Source organism: Salmo salar, chromosome 27, assembly GCF_965601325.2.
Source record: "Salmo salar chromosome 27, fSalSal1, whole genome shotgun sequence".
Taxonomy (NCBI): domain Eukaryota; kingdom Metazoa; phylum Chordata; class Actinopteri; order Salmoniformes; family Salmonidae; genus Salmo; species Salmo salar.
In genome coordinates, this window is record NC_138317.1 from 22086156 (window position 1) to 22105334 (window position 19179).

The following is a 19179-nucleotide window of genomic DNA, read 5'->3' on the forward strand; positions in this document are numbered from 1 at the left end:
TTTTCAACAGTACAATGACCTAACACACCTCCAGGCTGTGTAAGGGCTATTTGATCAAGAAGGAGAGTGATGTAGTTCAGATGACCTGGCCTCCACAATCACCTGACCTCAACCCAATTGAGATGGTTTGGGATGAGTTGGACTGCAGAGTGAAGGAAAAGCAGCCAACAAGTGCCCAACATTTGGCAGGAGGTTAGTTTCCACCTCATTTTGTGGGCAGTGTGCACATAGCTTGTCTTCTCTTGAGAGCCAGGTCTGCCTACAGCAGCCTCCCTCAATAGCAAGGCTATACTCACTGAGTCTGTACATAGTCAAAGCTTTCCTTAATTTTCGGTCAGTCACAGGTATTCTGCCACTGTGTACTCTCTGTTTAGGTCCAAATAGCATTCTTGTTTGCTCAGTTTTTCTGTTAACCTGTTATGGATAGGGGGCAGTATTTTCACAGCCGGATAAAAAACATACCCGATTTAACCTGTTAGGGCTAGGGGGCAGTATTGACACGGCTGGATAAAAAAAACATACCCGATTTAATCTGGTTACCACTCCTACCCAGTAACTAGAATATGCATATACTTATTACATATGGATAGAAAACACCCTAAATTTTCTAAAACTGTTTGAATGGTGTCTGTGAGTATAACAGAACTCATTTGGCAGGCAAAACCCTGAGACATTTTCTGACAGGAAGTGGATACCTGATGTGTTGTATTACCTTTAAACCTATCCCATTGAAAAACACAGGGGCTGAGGAATATTTTGGCACTTCCTATTGCTTCCACTAGATGTCACCAGCCTTTACAAAGGGTTTTGAGTCTTCTGGAGGGAGATCTGACCGAACAAGAGCCATGGAACGATGATGGCCCATTAGACACCTGGCGCGCGAGTTCATGTTGGGTACCCTCGTTCCAATACGTTATAAAAGAGTATGCATTCGTCCACCTTGAATATTATTCATGTTCTGGTTAAAAAAGGCCCTAATGATTTATGCTATACAACGTTTGACATGTTTGAACGAACGTAAATATATTTTTTCCCCTCGTTCATGACGAGAAGTCCGGCTGGCTTAGATCATGTGCTAACAAGACGGAGATTTTTGGACATAAATGATGAGCTTTTTTGAACAAAACTACATTCGTTATGGACCTGTGATACCTGGAAGTGACATCTGATGAAGAGAATCAAAGGTAATGGATTATTTACATAGTATTTTCGATTTTAGATCTCCCCAACATGACGTCTAGTCTGTATCGCAACGCGTATTTTTCTGGGCGCAGTGCTCAGATTATTGCAAAGTGTGATTTCCCAGTAAGGTTATTTTTAAATCTGGCAAGTTGATTGCGTTCAAGAGATGTAAATCTATAATTCTTTAAATGACAATATAATATTTTACCAATGTTTTCTAATTTTAATTATTTAATTTGTGACGCTGACTTGACTGCCGGTTATTGGAGGGAAACGATTTCCTCAACATCAATGCCATAGTAAAACGCTGTTTTTGGATATAAATATGAACTTGATAGAACTAAAAATGCATGCATTGTCTAACATAATGTCCTAGGAGTGTCATCTGATGGAGATTGTAAAAGGTTAGTGCATCATTTTAGCTGGTTTTATGGTTTTGGTGACCCTGTCTTTGAATTGACAAAACATTACACACAACTCTTGTAAATGTACTGTCCTAACATACTCTAAATTTATGCTTTCGCCGTAAAACCTTTTTGAAATCGTAAAACGTGGTTAGATTAAGGAGATGTTTATCTTTCAAAGGGTGTAAAATAGTTGTATGTTTGAAAAATTTGAATTTTGACATTTATTTGGATTCAAATTTGCCGCTCTTGAAATGCACCTGATTTTGATGGAGTGCACCACGGGTGGCACGCTAGCGTCCCACCTAGCCCATAGAGGTTAATCTGATTATTACTCCTGCCCAGAAACTAGAATATGCATATAATTATTAGCTTTGGATAGAAAACACTCCAAAGTTTCTAAAACTGTTTGAATGGTGTCTGTGAGTATAACAGAACTCAAATGGCAGGTCAAAACCTGAGAAGATTCTGTACAGGAAGTACCCTGTCTGACCATTTCTTGAACTTCTTTGCCATCTCTATCCATTACAAAGGATCTCTGCTATAACATTACACTTTCTACTGCTCACATGGTCTCTCAGAAGGCGGCAAAAAGCTGAATCGTGGCTTTGCAGGCTCTGGCTGAAACAAAGTAGCGCGTTTGGGTAGTGGCTGGTCACAGTACTGTGAGACTCAGGCTCGTGCCCGCGTCGACCGAAAGCTTTCTTTTCCTTTGTCTGTTTACCTAAAAGGAGATTCCCGGTCGGAATATTATCGCTTTTTTACGAGAAAAATGGCATAAAAATGGATTTTAAACAGCGGTTGACATGCTTCGAAGTACGGTAATGGAATATTTAGATTTTCTTTGTCACGAATTGCGCCATGCGCACGACCCTTATTTACCCTTTCGGATAGTGTCTGGAACGCACGAACAAAACGCCGCTATTTGGATATAACGATGGATTATTTGGGACCAAACCAACATTTGTTATTGAAGTAGAAGTCCTGGGAGTGCATTCTGACGAAGACAACAAAGGTAATAACATTTTTGTTATAGTAAATCTGATTTTGGTGAAGGCTAAACTTGCCGGGTGTCTAAACAGCTAGCCCGTGATGGCTGGGCTATGTACTTAGAATATTGCAAATGTGCTTTCACCAAAAAGCTATTTTAAAATCGGACATATCGAGTGCATACAGGAGTTCTGTATCTATAATTTTTTTAATAATTGTTATGCTTTTTGTGAACGTTTATCGTGAGTAATTTAGTAAATTGTTAGTAAATTCACCGGAGGTTTGCGGGGGGTATGCTAGTTCTGAACGTCACATGCTAATGTAAAAAGCTGTTTTTTGATATAAATATGAACTTGATTGAACAAAACATGCATGTATTGTATAACATAATGTCCTAGGAGTGTCATCTGATGAAGATCATCAAAGGTTAGTGCTGCATTTAGCTGTGGTTTTGTTTTTTGTGACATTACATGCTAGCTTGAAAAATGGGTGTCTGATTATTTCTGTCTGGGTACTCTGCTGACATAATCTAATGTTTTGCTTTCGCTGTAAAGCCTTTTTGAAATCGGACAGTGTGGTTAGATAAAGGAGAGTCTTGTCTTTAAAATGGTGTAAAATAGTCATATGTTTGAAAAATTGAAGTTTTCGGATTTTTGAGGACTTTGTATTTCGCGCCACGCCCATCATTGGATATTGGAGCAGGTGTTCCGCTAGCGGAACGTCTAGATGTAAGATTAACTTCCTGACTGATGTCTTGAGATGTTGCTTCAATATATCGACATCATTTTCCCGCCTCATGATGCCATCTATTTTGTGAAGAGCACCAGTCCCTCCTGCAGCAAAGCACCCGCACAACATGATGCTAACGTAGTCTGGCTTTCTTATGGCGGTTTTGGAGCAGTGGCTTCTTCCTTGCTGAGCGGCCTTTCAGGTTATGTTGATATAGGACCCGTTTTACTGTGGATATAGATACTTTTGTACCTGTCTAATCCAGCATCTTCACAATGTCCTTTGCTGTTGTTCTGGGATTGATTTGCACTTTTCGCACCAAAGTACATTCATCTCTAGGAGACGGAACGCGTCTCCTTCCTGAGCGGAATGACGGCTGCGTGGTCCCATGGTGTTTATACTTGTGTACTATTATTTGTACAGATGAACGTGGTACCTTCAGGCATTTGGAAATTGCTCCCAAGGATGAACCAGACTTGTGGAGGTCTACCAATTTTTCTGAGGTCTTGGCTGATTTCTTTCGATTTTCCCATGATGTCAAGCAAAGAGGCACTGAGTTTGAAGGTAGGCCTTGAAATACATCCACAGGTACATCTCCAATTGACTCAAATTATGTCAATTAGCCTATCAGAAGCTTCTAAAGCCATGACATCATTTTCTGGATTTTTCCAAGCTGTTTAAAGGTACAGTCAACTTAGTGTATATAAACTTCTGACCCACTGGAATTGTGATACAGTGAATTACAAGTGAAATAATCTGTCTGTAAACAATTGTTGTAAAAATGACTTGCACAAATTAAATGTCCTAACTGACTTTCCAAAACCATAGTTTGTTAACAAGAAATTTGTGGAGTGGTTGAAAAACTAGTTTTAATAACTCCAACCTAAGAGTATGTAAACTTCCAACTTCAACTCTATATTATCATCAGGTGAATGATAGTGGCAAGGAGAAGTAATCAACATTTAAAATGAAAATATTTGGTAGATCGTTTTTCATTATTTTGACCTCCCCACAGGTCATTGGAAGAGGAAGTATAAACTCTAACATAGTCTATTAGCTAGATAAGTATTGTGGCAGCGTAGGGAACATTTTGCTCTTGTAAAGCTAATTATCTGTAATTCTACAACATTTTTCCATTGATTGTGAGAGAAAATGTTGCAGTTTTGAAGCTAATCTCCAGCAATTCTACACTGTTTGCCGTTTTAAAGCTTATTTCCTGCTATTCTATGCATTTTGCCATGACTAACGCTGTGTTTCATTGCTCAAACATAACAAAATGGCCATGTGCCCTGAATGCCCGGTTTTTGTAATTTGATTCTCCCTGACTCTCTAGCTTTTACTTCATTGTTAGTTCTCAAATATGGTATTATTAAAAAAATTGTATAGTTCAATATCTTTTCTGCATGCTTTCTATCTGGTTTTGGTCATTTAAGTTGACACTAACAGTTTTTCCATGTTTTTTCTTACCACTTAAACAGCCTGCCTAATCATTTTCTACCTCGGCAGACCCCAGTTTGAAAACCCCTCCTCTAGCTCACTGCCCAGGTGTGTATCCCCTCTACCTCTGAACTAAACACCAAACACAAGGTGCCACAAAAACACACACCTAGCTGCAAAGCCAGCCATACTGATCAGGGGGTCAAAACTCTCACACCATCTGCAGTGCCCTTGTGAGATTTGTGTGTGTGTGTGTGGTACCTGGTGTTTAGTTCAGTGTGTGTGTCTGTGCATGTGTGTGTGTGCAACATAAGGACACACTGATTGGCCCTTCCAGGATTTCACATCTCAAGTTTTCCCCTCCAAACTTTTAATATCTCTCTACAGCTCTGCACAGGGACACTCCAAAGCCCTGAGGTTTGATAACTCTAAACAAGTACTTTGGAAACTTTAATATCTTCTACAGCAGCCAGGGGACCCAGCCCTCCCTTAGGTCAAGTTCCTTATTGTAGAGGGGGCCTTTTTAAGATCATGCTATAACAGAGGCGGTTATCATTAAGAGTGCAGGATATAGTCAGTAGTACATCTTCCAACACATTCATTACAACAGGGATAATTATTTGGATATGATGGGAGAGGGAGAGGGAGGGATAAAAAGTGAAAGAAATGCAAATAAGGGAGGGGAGGAGGTGGTGAAGGAGAAAGGGTAAGATAGAGAGAAAGAACTGAAAAGAAAAATGATAAGAAATCGCTTCTTGTGGCCCTCTTCCAATTATTTACCCCAAAGCTATGAGCGAAACTCATAAAGTAGCGACTCGAGAGGGATGTTTTTGTTCCGTGAGCTTGGTCCAACTGTCATCTCCATCTTCAAAGACAGTCGTTGAGAGACTGCCAGTGCTGCCAGAACATATCATGCAAGTAAACTTTGACCCAGGGACTTTGCTGCTGATTCCGTTGCCATGGTTACAGCTGCACACAGCAGGAATCAGGACAACACACCAGCCTTTTTTTTCTGTTATTTTCCGTCGCTGTCAATGCCAGCATCAACTTTAACTGTCATCAATCAGAGTAGTGGGCAGGTCAGGGCAGACTGGCAGTTTGATGGCTAGCGAATCATCATTAGAGATACTTGGCTGAGCAACAAAGTAAACATACATTCAGATAGAGGTGAGGTGAGGAATATTCATAAAGAACTATTCATGAACTTTTAGCTGTCTGGCTATAGCGGAGCAAGTGGTATCTGACAGAAGCAATCAGAGAGCAGGTGGCAGTTCTGGGAGATGCTAAATGGACAGAGATCACATCACATCAGAACTACTGACACTTAATGGACAGACATCAGCAGAGTTGTTGTCTGGTGTGTATATCTCCTCTCAGGTAGCATCAAATATTTTTATAACTAAACCAAGATAGACCACAGCTTGTTTCCAGTGGGAACAAATGAGTCATAGTGGGCAGAACAAGCAAGGAGGTGGGCAGAGCCAAGCACGAGCTAGTGATATCCTGTTGGCGCATTCTAGTATACATCTGGATATTTCCATTAGGGAACGCCTACTCTGTGAAGTGTGCGTGTGCAATAACTCAATTCACCTTTGCACTCCTTCTAAACGGTGCAATTTAAAAAACACTTTTGCAAAGGGTAAAGTCCACAAAACTTAGTCCGCTCTGTCCATAACAGATTCTAGATTCTATAACAGAAAACTGTATTGAGATCAAATGTTAATCGATGAGAAAATTTGCAGAATGTCGGCCAAAATCCATCTCGTTCCATCTTCTCTCACTGCCGCCAGTAGGTGTCCTCTCACTACCATATTTGGTAGTGAGTGGTAATGCCAACCGGATGCTTCACATTTACACATCCGTCTCATTGTTCTATGTGGTAGCATCCTACTACATCTACACCCCCACAGCCACTCCAAATAAACAGATGACAGAAACTAAAACTCTCTCACCCTTCTGCTGTGTAGCTCCAAAGTGATCATTTTAATCATATTGGCAGTAATTTCTTCTCCATCAGTCTGAGCAAATGATCCTTAACAAAACCCATAAAGAATGTGAATGATTTGGACTGATGTGGAATTTCAATTAGTTAGTTCTTATGAATGTGTTTGCTCGACAAAAGTGACACTTGCCAGACTCTTGATTAGAGACACAATAAAGTGTGTGCACCCAACTCCCAATATGCCCAGGTCAAAAGTAGTGCACTATGTAGGAAATATAGTGCTATTTGGGACACAGCTGACAAAGTAGTCATATTTACAGCAATACAGTTATTCTCAATAGACCCAGGTGCTTAATTGTTTGCTATTGAAGCATTCCGCAGAGAGAGAGAGAGAGAGAGAGAGAGAGAAAATCTACCCTGTCCTCATCCACGACACATTCAAATATCAATCTAAAGAGAAACACCCACTCTAATAACTTGAAATCTGCTCTTTCAGTCAGTTGTTTGTCTGATGACAGGCGTCACAGAAACGAATAACTGAAGACCATGGCTATCTAGATCACTAAGTTGATTACAGATTCTGAGTTGTTTTTTCCTCTTGTATTAAGTGTAAACTCATAAAAAAAAATCTGACAGGTAGTGTTGGGCCTATTGACACACAGCCATTCATTTAACATGGTGGCTTGGTGGTGTTCAGCAACACATTATCGGTTAGCTAGCTACCACCTGGAGAAGCACAGCGACAGATGAGCAGAGCTGAGACAGGATCCCCCTCCTTCCTGTTACCATTGGCCCCTGCAGGTCGGGGGCGTCGAGCGGTCGGGGTATGCTGTCAGCTCCATTTAGGGAGTGTGGTGGTGACGGGTGTCATGGCGATGGCAGGTGAACGCGGGGAGCGGTCGTGGGCGATCAGCGTCAGAGAGGAGGCGAGGCACCGTGATGATATGACAACAGGTCTAACTGACGACCACCTCTGTGACCGAGAGACCTCCCTGTCTCTGACTAGCTGAACCACTGTCTGGCGGTCTGCCTGTCTGTGAAAAGCTCAAACTCTAAAGGATACTTCTGAAAGTGAGCACACAAAGCTGACAGGTCTGCCCCTTGTAGTGCACACACACACACACACACACACACACACACACACACACACACACACACACACACACACACACACACACACACACACACACACACACACACACACACACACACACACACACACACACATTGCGGCATGCACACAAACACACGCTCTCTCCCTCTCTCTTTCTCTCTCACACTCACACACACGTTCTCTCTATCAAACACACAGACTCACACTCACAGTGAACGTCCCCGCCAGTCAGTGTTTTATTGCTGATTTTTACAGTAAAAAGGTCCGATTCAAATTCCCTGCTGGACAGAAATAAAGTAACAACATTATGTGTCAATACCTTGGCTGTTTGATCCAAACACACACACACACACACACACACACACACACACACACACACACACACACACACACACACACACACACACACACACACACACACACACACACACACACACACACACACACACACACACACACACACAGTGAAAGTGCCATCCACTAACGGACTGAGATGCTTTTAGGGACTATAGAGAACAATGGTATTTAACTGGGAGGCTGGGACATTAACGTCTGTCAGGAACAACACAGCTTTACTCCATCTCTCTCCTCCTCACACTCCTTGCATCTCTTCTCCTCACACTTCCTCCATTCTACCATTCAGCTCAGCTCCCTATGAGAAAATAGACTTCTCTGCCAAACATCTCCACAGTCGACACCCACCTACCGGGAACGAGAAGAGGAAATCACCTATACAAAAGGCAGCAGAGCTTTGCCAAGTCCTATGCCTATGTCCAGCTGAACTGACGGAATGTTTCAGAGGCCACCACAAAGGTCCTCAACTCTGGTGATTAAATGTCAAGCAACTTCAAATTCATGTTGAACACTCAAACCGGCTGCAAAAAGCCACAGCTGCAGCTTTGCCAATAAATACAGTCCCAGTCAAATGTTTGGACACATCTTCTCATTCAAGGGTTTTTCTTTCTTTATTTTGACTATTTTCTACATTGTAGAATAATAGTGAAAACTTCAAAACTATGAAATAACACATATGGAGTCATGTAGGAACCAAAAAAGTGTTTTAACAAATCAAAATATATTTTATATTTGAGATTCTTCAAATAGCCACCATTTGCCTTGATGACAGCTTTGCACACTCCTGGCATTCTCTCAATCAACTTTATGAGCTAGTCACCTGGAATGCATTTCAATTAACAGGTGTGCCTTGTTAAAAGTTCATTTGTGGAATTTCTTTCCTTCTTAATACGTTTGATCCAATCAATTTTGTTGTGACAAGGTAGGGGTGGTATATAGCAGATAGCCCTATTTGGAGAAAGACCAAGTCCATATTATGGCAGGAACAGCTCGAATAAGCAAAAAGAAAGGACAATCCATCATTACTTTAAGACATGAAGGTCAGTCAATATGGAACATTTTAAGTTTCTTCAAGTGCAGTCGCAAAAACCATCAAGCGCTATGATGAAACTGGCTCTCATGAGGAACGCCACAAGAAAGGAAGACAAAGAGTTACCTCTGCTGCAGAGGATAAGTTCATTAGAGTTAAATGCACCTCAGATTGCAGCCCAAATAAATGCTTCACAGAGTTAAAGTAACAGACACATCTCAACATCAACTGTTCAGAGGAGACTGTGTGAATCAGGCCTTCATCAGGCCTTCATGGTCGAATTGCTGCAAAGAAACCACTACTAAAGGACACCAATAAGTAGAAGAGACTTGCTCGGACCAAGAAACACGAGCAATGGACATTAGACCGGTAGAAATCTGTCTTTTGGTCTGATGAGTCCAAATTTTGAGGTATGTGGTTCGAACCGCCGTGTCTTTGTGAGACGCAGAGTAGGTGAACAGATGATCTCTGCATGTGTGATTCCCACTGTGAAGCATGGAGGAGGTGGTGTGATGGTGCTTTTCTGGTGGTGACACAGCATTCTGCAGCGATACACCATCCTATCTGGTTTGCGCTTAGTGGGACTATCATTTGTTTTTCATCAGGACAAAATATAAAATCTATTTTGATTTATTTAACACTTTTTTGGTCACTACATAATTCCATGTGTGTTATTTCATAGTAGTAATAAAGAAAAACACTTGAATGGGAATGGTGTACTGTATGTTGGGCCGCAAGCTGAATGACCTTAGAACCTTAGAACTATATGCAGAAATAGTTGAAGTGCTTACAGTTGTGGCAATTAAACTGTGTGTGGTCGGGTAATAGGGAAAGCTTTGGTGAGTCATTCTATCTGTCTGCTTGACTGCTTCGCAGTGAGACCGTTTCTCTCAGCGTGTGTTGACCCGTCCGTTTGAGGCGAGGGAAGAAGGCGGTCCGTGTCTAAAGATGTCTTAAAGCCGTCTGTCGGTTAAAGCTGTCTAATTTTAAAAAGTGACTTCTCTCTCTCTCTCTAGTCAGGTGAAGAAGTGTCAGAGCTAGACAGATGAAAGTCTTCATATGGATGGAAGAAAGAGTACAGTTCAGCAAAGAAAAGCCTAAAAATATAACAAGGTAGCCAGCCAGGCTGGTCATAATATGTGAAAGACCAATCCGAGAGACTTCCATCACTCTTCTCTCTGTGGAGTGCTACCTGATTGAGTAGTTTTGCTGTGGTAAAAGCACTCCTTGTCAGATCACTGCATAGCAGCACCTGTTTGTGTGTGTGTTCTCCTTTACAAGCTGTGTTCCCCAAAGAGAGCTTTGTGAGTTTTGAACCATTTTCTGTATGATGAAAGATCTGTCCGATCCACACCACAGTAGCCAGCACAGCCAACACCTCTATCCCCTCGTCCTTGGTATGACCCCAAGCCTGGCGCCCACCCACCTTCTCCCATCAGAGTGTGTTCCCATGTGGTTTCCCTTCCCACGTTCACCCTCTACACCCCCAATCACGATGAGTTTCACACTGACTGCATGTCAGTACTGGGAGAGAGTTGGAGACATAGGGGCCTGCTAGATTAAATTACCTTCTCTACTACTCTAACTCCTCTGAGCCACACACACACACACACACACACACACACACACACACACACACACACACACACACACACACACACACACACACACACACACACACACACACACACACACACACACACACACACACACACACACACACACACACACACACACACAGAGACAGGTGCTGCTATGCAGTGATCTGACAAGGAGTGCTTTTACCATAGCAAAACTACTCAATCAGGTGGGTGCACCATGTAACTATAGGAAAAGCAAGCTCTGCTCAATCAGGTATAACTATAGGGAAAGCAAGCTCTGCTCAATCAGGTATAACTATAGGGAAAGCAAGCCGTGCTCAATCAGGTATAACTATAGGGAAAGCAAGCCGTGCTCAATCAGGTGTAACTATAGGGAAAACAAGCCCTGCTCAGCCTCAATAAGCTATATGAAAAGCAAGAAGCGAGGCCTGGAGTAATAGACCCGTGTGAGTTAGTGCAATCAGACACAGACAGTCTCAGCAGTAAGATATACATATACCATAAACAGACCACTGAGACAGGAAGCGTCACTACACCGTCTGTACAAAACATTAGGAACAACTTCCTAATGTTGAGTTGCACCCCATTTTGCTCTCAAAACAGCCTCAATTCGTCGGGGCATGGACTCTACAAGGAGTTGAAAGCGTTCCACAGGGATGCTGGCCCATGTTGAATACAACGCTTCCCACAGTTCTGTCGAGTTGGCTGGATGTCCTTTGGGTGGTGGATCATTCTTGATACACACGGGAAACTGTTGAGTGAAAAACCCAGCAGTGTTTTAGTTCTTGACACACTCAAACCGGTGCGCCTGGCACCTACTACCATACCCTGTTCAATTAAATATTTTGTCTTGCCCATTCACCCTCTGAAAGGTACACATACACAATACATGTCTCAATTGTCTCAAGACTTTAACCTGGCTTCTCCACTTCATCTAAACTGAATTAAGTGTATTCAACAAGTGACATCAATAAGGGATCATAGCTTTCACCTGGATTTGGTGCCAGAGGGCCTGGATGTTGCTTTGGAGGCCACTACATGGGCCCCACCAGGATAATAATCTAGGGGAAACACTACTATGGAGGGAGTGGGAATGCATACAGCCAGTTACATGCAGTATACTATAACAGTAACTAGTAAAGGTTCTACTTGGCTTGTCTGTAAGTGATACCCAGCAGCGCCAGAGTATTTATAACATACAACTGTCGTATGGAGAATGCTCCCACAGGCTCTGGGTTTCAAATACACTATTTTAGTACATTGAGAGACACTATTACACTGTCTAAGTACTACAGTGAGGGAAAAAAGTACTTGATCCCCTGCTGATTGTGTACGTTTGCCCACTGACAAAGAAATGATCAGTCTATAATTTTAATGGTAGGTTTATTTGAACAGTGAGAGACAGAATAACAACAAAAAAATCCAGAAAAACGCATGTCAAAAATGTTATAAATTGATTTGCATTTTAATGAGGGAAATAAGTATTTAACCCCTCTGAAAAACATGACTTAGTACTTGGTGGCAAATCCCTTGTTGGAAATCACAGAGGTCAGATGTTTCTTGTGGTTGGCCACCAGGTTTGCACACATCTCAGGAGGGATTTTGTCCTGCTCCTTTTTGCAGATCTTCTCCAAGTCATTAAGGTTTCGAGGCTGACGTTTGGCAACTCGAACCTTCAGCTCCCTCCACAGATTTTCTATGGGATTAAGGTCTGGAGACTGGCTTGGCCACTCCAGGACCTTAATGTGTTTCTTCTTGAGCCACTCCTTTGTTGCCTTGGCCGTGTGTTTTAGGTAATTGTCATGCTGGAATACCCATCCACGACCCATTTTCAATGCCCTGGCTTAGGGAAGGAGGTTCTCACCCAGGATTTGACGGTACATGGCCCCGTCCATCGTCCCTTTGATGCGGTAAAGTTGTCCTGTCCCCTTAGCAGAAAAACACCCCCAAAGCATAATGTTTCCACCTCCATGTTTGACGGTGGGGATGGTGTTCTTGGGGTCATAGGCAGCATTCTTCCTCCAAACGCGGCGAGTTGAGTTGATGCCAAAGAGCTCCATTTTGGTTTCATCTGACCACAACACTTTCACCCAGTTGTCCTCTGAATCATTCAGATGTTCATTGGCAAACTTCAGACGGGCATGTATATGTGCTTTCTTGAGCAGGGAGACCTTGAGCGGCGCTGCAGGATTTCAGTCCTTCATGGCGTAGTGTGTTACCAATTGTTTTCTTGGTGACTATGGTCCCAGCTGCCTTGAGATTATTGACAAGATCCTCCCGTGTAGTTCTGGGCTGATTCCTCACCGTTCTCATGATCATTGCAACTCCACGAGGTGAGATCTTGCATGGAGCCCCAGGCCGAGGGAGATTGACAGTTCTTTTGTGTTTCTTCCATTTGCGTATAATCGCACCAACTGTTGTCACCTTCTCATCAAGCTGCTTGGCGATGGTCTTGTAGCCCATTCCATCCTTGTGTAGGTCTAGAATCTTGTCCCTGACATCCTTGGAGAGCTCTTTGGTCTTGGCCATGGTGGAGAGTTTGGAATCTGATTGATTGATTGCTTCTGTGGACAGGTGTCTTTTATACAGATAACAAACTGAGATTAGGAGCACTCCCTTTAAGAGTGTGCTCCTAATCTCAGCTCGTTACCTGTATAAAAGACACCTGGGAGCCAGAAATCTTTTTGATTGAGAGTGGGTCAAATACTTATTTCCCTCATTAAAATGCAAATCAATTTATAACATTTTTGACATGCGTTTTTCTGGATTTTTTTGTTGTTATTCTGTCTCTCACTGTTCAAATAAACCTACCATTAAAATTATAGACTGATCATTTCTTTGTCAGTGGGCAAACGTACAAAATCAGCAGGGGATCAAATACTTTTTTCCCTCACTGTACCTAATTTCTATCAACATGTTAAATGTGCAACCAGAGGGAAAAAATTCTAAATCATCTGTATTCCACACACAGAGATGCATACAAAGCTCTCCCTCGCCCTCCATTTGGTAAATCCAACCACAACTCTATCCTCCTGATTCCTGCTTACAAGCAAAAATTAAAGCAGGATGCACCAGTGACTTGGTCCATAAAAAGGTGGTCAGATGAAGTAGAAGAAGTGCTAAACTACAGGACTGTTTTGCTATCACAGACTGGAACATATTCCAGGATTCTTCCGATGGCATTGAGGAGTACACCACATCAGTCAATGGCTTTATCAATAAGTGCATTGAGGACGTCGTCCCCACAGTGACTGTACGTACATACCCCAACCAGAAGCCATGGATTACAGGCAACATTCGCACTGAGCTAAAGAGTAGAGCTGCCGCTTTCAAGGTGCGAGACTCTAACCCGGAAGCTTATAAGAAATCCTGCTATGCCCTGCGACGAACCATCAAACCGGCAAAGCGTCAATACAGGGCTAAGATTGAATTGTACTACACCAGCTCCGACACTCGTCTTATGTGGCAGGGCTTGCAAACTATTACAGACTACAAAGGGAAATACAGCCACGAGCTGACCAGTGACACGAGCCTACCAGACGAGCTAAATCACTTCTATGCTCGCCTTGAGGCAAGCAACACTGAGGCATGCATGAGAGCATCAGCTGTTCCGGATGACTGTGTGATCACGCTCTCCGTAGCTGACATGAGTAAGACCTTTAAACAGGCCAACATTAACAAGGCTGCGGGGCCAGGCGGATTACCAGGACGTGTGCTCCGGGCATGTGCTGACCAACTGGCAGGTGTCTTCACTGACATTTTCAACATGTCCTTGATTGAGTCTGTAATACCAACATGTTTCAAGCAGACCACCATAGTTCCTGTGCCCAAGAACATGAAGGCAATCTGCTTAACCTGTTGGGGCTAGGGGGCAGTATTTTCACGGCTGGATAAAAAAACGTACCCGATTTAATCTGGTTACTAATCCTACCCAGTAACTACAATATGCATATACTTATTATATATGGATAGAAAACACCCTAAAGTTTCTAAAACTGTTTGAATGGTGTCTGTGAGTATAACAGAACTCATTTGGCAGGCAAAACCCTGAGACATTTTCTGACAGGAAGTGGATACCTGATGTGTTGAATTACCTTTAAGCCTATGCCATTGAAACACACAGGGGCTGATTAATGTTTTGGCACTTCCTATTGCTTCCACTAGATGTCACCAGCCTTTACAAAGTGTTTTGAATCTTCTACTATGAGATCTGACCGAACAAGAGCCTTGGAACGGTGATGGCCGATTAGACTCTGGCGCGCGAGGTCATGTTGGGTACCCTCGTTTCAAAACGTTTTAACAGAGAATGCATTCGTCCACCTTGAATATTATTCATGTTCTGGTTAAAAAAGGCCCTAATGATTTATGCTATACAACGTTTGACATGTTTGAACGAACGTAAATATATTTTTTCCCCTCGTTCATGAAGTGAAGTCCGGCGGGCTTAGATCATGTGCTAACAACACGGAGCTTTTTGGACATAAATTATGAGCTTTTTTGAACAAAACTACATTCGTTATGGACCTGGGATTCCTGGAAGTGACATCTGATGAAGAGAATCAAAGGTAATGGATTATTTACATAGTATTTTCGATTTTAGATCTCTCCAACATGGCCCTTTGTCTGTATCGCAAAGCGTATTTTTCTGGGCGCAGTGCTCAGATTATTGCAAAGTGTGATTTCCCAGTAAGGTTATTTTTAAATCTGGCAAGTCGATTGCGTTCAAGAGATGTAAATCTATAATTCTTTAAATGACAATATAATATTTTACCAATGTTTTCTAATTTTAATTATGTAATTTCTGGTGCTGACTTGACTGCCGGTTATTGAAGGGAAACGATTTCCTGAACATCAACGCCATAGTAAAACGCTGCTTTTGGATATAAATATGAACTTGATAGAACTGAAAATGCATGCATTGTCTAACATAATGTCCTAGGAGTGTCATCTGATGGAGATTGTAAAATGTTAGTGCATCATTTTAGCTGGTTTTATGGTTTTGGTGACGCCTGTCTTTGAATTGACAAAACATTACACACAGCTATTGTCAATGTACTCTCCTAACATAATCTAACTTTATGCTTTCGCAGTAAAACCTTTTTGAAATCGGACAACGTGGTTAGATTAAGGAGATGTTTATCTTTCAAAGGGTGTAAGATAGTTGTATGTTTGAAAAATTTGAATTTTGACATTTATTTGGTTTCAAATTTGCCGCTCTTGAAATGCACCTGCTGTTGATAGGGTGCACCACGGGTGGCACGCTAGCGTCCCACATAGCCCCAAGAGGTTAAATGACTACAGACCCATAGCACTCACGTCCGTAGCCATGAAATGCTTTGAAAGGCTGGTAATGGCTCACATCAACACCATTATCCCAGAAACCCAAGACCCACTCCAATTTGCATACCGCCCAAACAGATCCACAGATGATGCAATCTCTATTGCACTCCACACTGCACTTTCCCACCTGGACAAAAGGAACACCCATGTGAAAAAGCTATTCATTGACTACAGCTCAGCGTTCAACACCCTAGTACCCTCAAAGCTCATCAATAAGCTAAGGATCCTCGGACTAAACACCTCCCTCTGCAACTGGACCCTGGACTTCCTGACGGGCCGCCCCCAGGTGGTGAGGGTAGGTAGCAACACATCTACCATGCTGATCCTCAACACTGGAGCCCCCTAGGGGTGCATGCTCAGTCCCCTCCTGTACTCCCTGTTCACCCATGACTGCATGGCCAGGCACGACTCCAACACCATCATTAAGTTTGCAGACGACTACGACGAGACAGCCTATAGGGAGGAGGTCAGAGACCTGGCCGGGTGGTGCCAGAATAACAACCTATCCCTCAAAGTTACCAAGACTAAGGAGATGATTGTGGACTACAGGAAAAGGAGGACAGAGCACGCCCCCATTCTCATCGACGGGGCTGTAGTGAAGCAGGTTGAGAGCTTCAAGTTCCTTGGTGTCCACATCACCAACAAACTAGAATGGTCCAAACACACCAAGACAGTCGTGAAGAGGGCACGACAAAGCCTATTCCCCCTCAGGAAACTAAAAAGATTTGGCATGGGTCCTCAGATCCTCAAAAGGTTCTACAGCTGCAACATCGAGAGCATCCTGACTGGTTGCATCACTGCCTGGTATGGCAATTGCTCGGCCCCGACCGCAAGGCACTACAGAGGGTAGTGCGTACGGCCCAGTACATCACTGGGGCTAAGCTGCCTGCCATCCAGGACCGCAACAGCAGGCGGTGTCAGAGGAAGGCTCTAAAAATTCTCAAAGACCCCAGCCACCCCAGTCATAGACTGTTCTCTCTACTACCGCATGGCAAGCAGTACCGGAGTGCCAAGTCTAGGACAAAAAGGCTTCTCAACAGTTTTTACCCCCAAGCCATAAGACTGCTGAACAGGTAATCAAATGGCTACCCGGACTATTTGCATTGTGTGCCCCCCACCCCTCTTTTATGCTGCTGCTTCTCTCTGTTTATCATATATGCATAGTCACTTTAACTATACATTCATGTATATACTACCTCAATTGGCCCGACCAACCAGTGTCCCCGCACATTGGCTAACCGGGCTATCTGCATTGTGTCCCGCCACCCACCACCAGCCAACCCCTCTTTTAACACTACTGCTACTCTCTGTTCATCATATATGCATAGTCACTTTAACCATATCTACATGTACATACTACCTCAATCAGCCCGACTAACCGGTGCCTGTATGTAGCCTCGCTACTGTTATAGCCTCGCTACTGTATATAGCCTCGCTACTGTTATTTTTCACTGTCTTTTTACTGTTGTTTTAATTTCTTTACTTACCTATTGTTGACCTAATACCTTTTTTGCACTATTGGTTAGAGCCTGTAAGTAAGCATTTCACTGTTAGGTATGTTGTATACCTGTTGTATTTGATTTGATTTTGATTTGCTGTAGGCCTCCCAGACCTGTCTCTGCAGAATAAAAAATACACATTGTCATTATATTAGGTATCATGACAATGAAACTGCTGTATAAAGCATTGGACGTCGTATGTAAAAACTGTTCGTGTGTGGGTGTGTGTGCGTGCGTGCGTGACAGCGTTAAATAATAGACGTGTTTGCTTTCAGCAATCAAATCATAACACACAAAGGGACGTGCGGATGTTTTAATCGAGTTGACCGTTAACAGAAACAATCCCATCCCACGATGTAGCTTAATCTAAAACAACCGATAACAACATTTATATTCAAATTTAATTGATTGATCAGAATCTCTTAATTATATGACAATAACATTACAGAGTGCAGTTCAGAGAATTTGAGTGCGATGTTATTAAACTATTCCAACCTGAGAAATTGTATGCCATCACATTCCTACAATTCTTCACGGACCGTGCCACTGGTAACAAAACATTGTGACACTTGACACTTCTGTGAAGAATAAACAAATTAACTTAACTCAACAGAGCTCATTTTCCAATAGATTCAAAAAGTGACAGTCTTGAAATGACTGAAAAAAGTAGTTATTGGATATCCTTGTAGGCTCATTTCAACGACTAAAACAATATACTACCTTATTGGAAGTTATCTTCAGTAATAAGACGCGACCGTCCGACCAAATTATGAGAACAGCTATTATCACCTTTCATAACATAAAACAAATAAAACGAATAATAGCACTCTAGTTTTCCACTTACTAGGTTACATGTTTATTACAGCGTAGAAACATGTGCCCAGTCAGTGCCCACAAATGCCACGGACAGCCCAGCCAACTGTCCTTTCACAGGTGCGCAGCAGTGCAGTGCGTGACTCCCAATAAACAAAAAACGTTATTGTCTTTACCTGTTGGCCCTTGGTCCATATCAGCGTAGATCCCGACGACCAGCATCAGTAGAATCACTCCGCTATACATTTTAACGTTTTAGTCCAGCTCCCGTTATCAGATGAAATCCTTGTAGTGAGTGACTGCGGCTGGACTGTTCCAAAGTTGTCCGCTCATTGATGACTGAATTCCTTGCTGTAAAGAGTCGCCCCCCATGCAAAACACACTGGCAATTTGAGCCGCTACAGCTGACGTAGGGGCAAAGAACGATAAAAGAACCCTTACTTCACTAAGCGCCGGCAATCAAGTGGTCAAATACAGGTCTACAGCGCCGCCATGCGGTAGCTTTGTATTGCAGCGACACCATCATATCCAACAAAAATATTTTCTCGACAATTTAACACAGCTTTTGTGTGAGTGGAACATCTTATATTAATTAGCATTTTACATTGAAACCAACCAAAACCATACCGATGTTTAATGCCTAAATGATATGGATATATGCAAATGTCAATACCTATGTTATGCCTCAACAGAATATGCTGTACATACAGTACAGTCTTTATGTATTTTTCTTAGCAGCAGAGA

At 42.6% G+C, this 19179-nt stretch overlaps 1 protein-coding gene across 8 annotated transcripts in view; it reads right to left on the reverse strand.

The window, feature by feature from the left end:
- LOC106588628 (receptor-type tyrosine-protein phosphatase U) overlaps positions 1-18826 on the reverse strand; it is a 283302-nt gene extending 264476 nt beyond the window's left edge. For 7 of the 8 annotated variants that reach the window (XM_045709322.2, XM_045709317.2, XM_045709321.2 and 4 more), the window contains exon 1: positions 18612-18825. In XM_045709322.2, coding sequence (XP_045565278.2) covers positions 18612-18681 — 70 coding nt within the window. In that variant the 5' untranslated portion in view covers positions 18682-18825. Of the gene's footprint in view, positions 1-18611 lie in introns of all 8 variants that reach the window. The other variant, XM_045709315.2, reaches the window with a different exon arrangement.
- Positions 18827-19179: the final 353 nt, after the last annotated feature.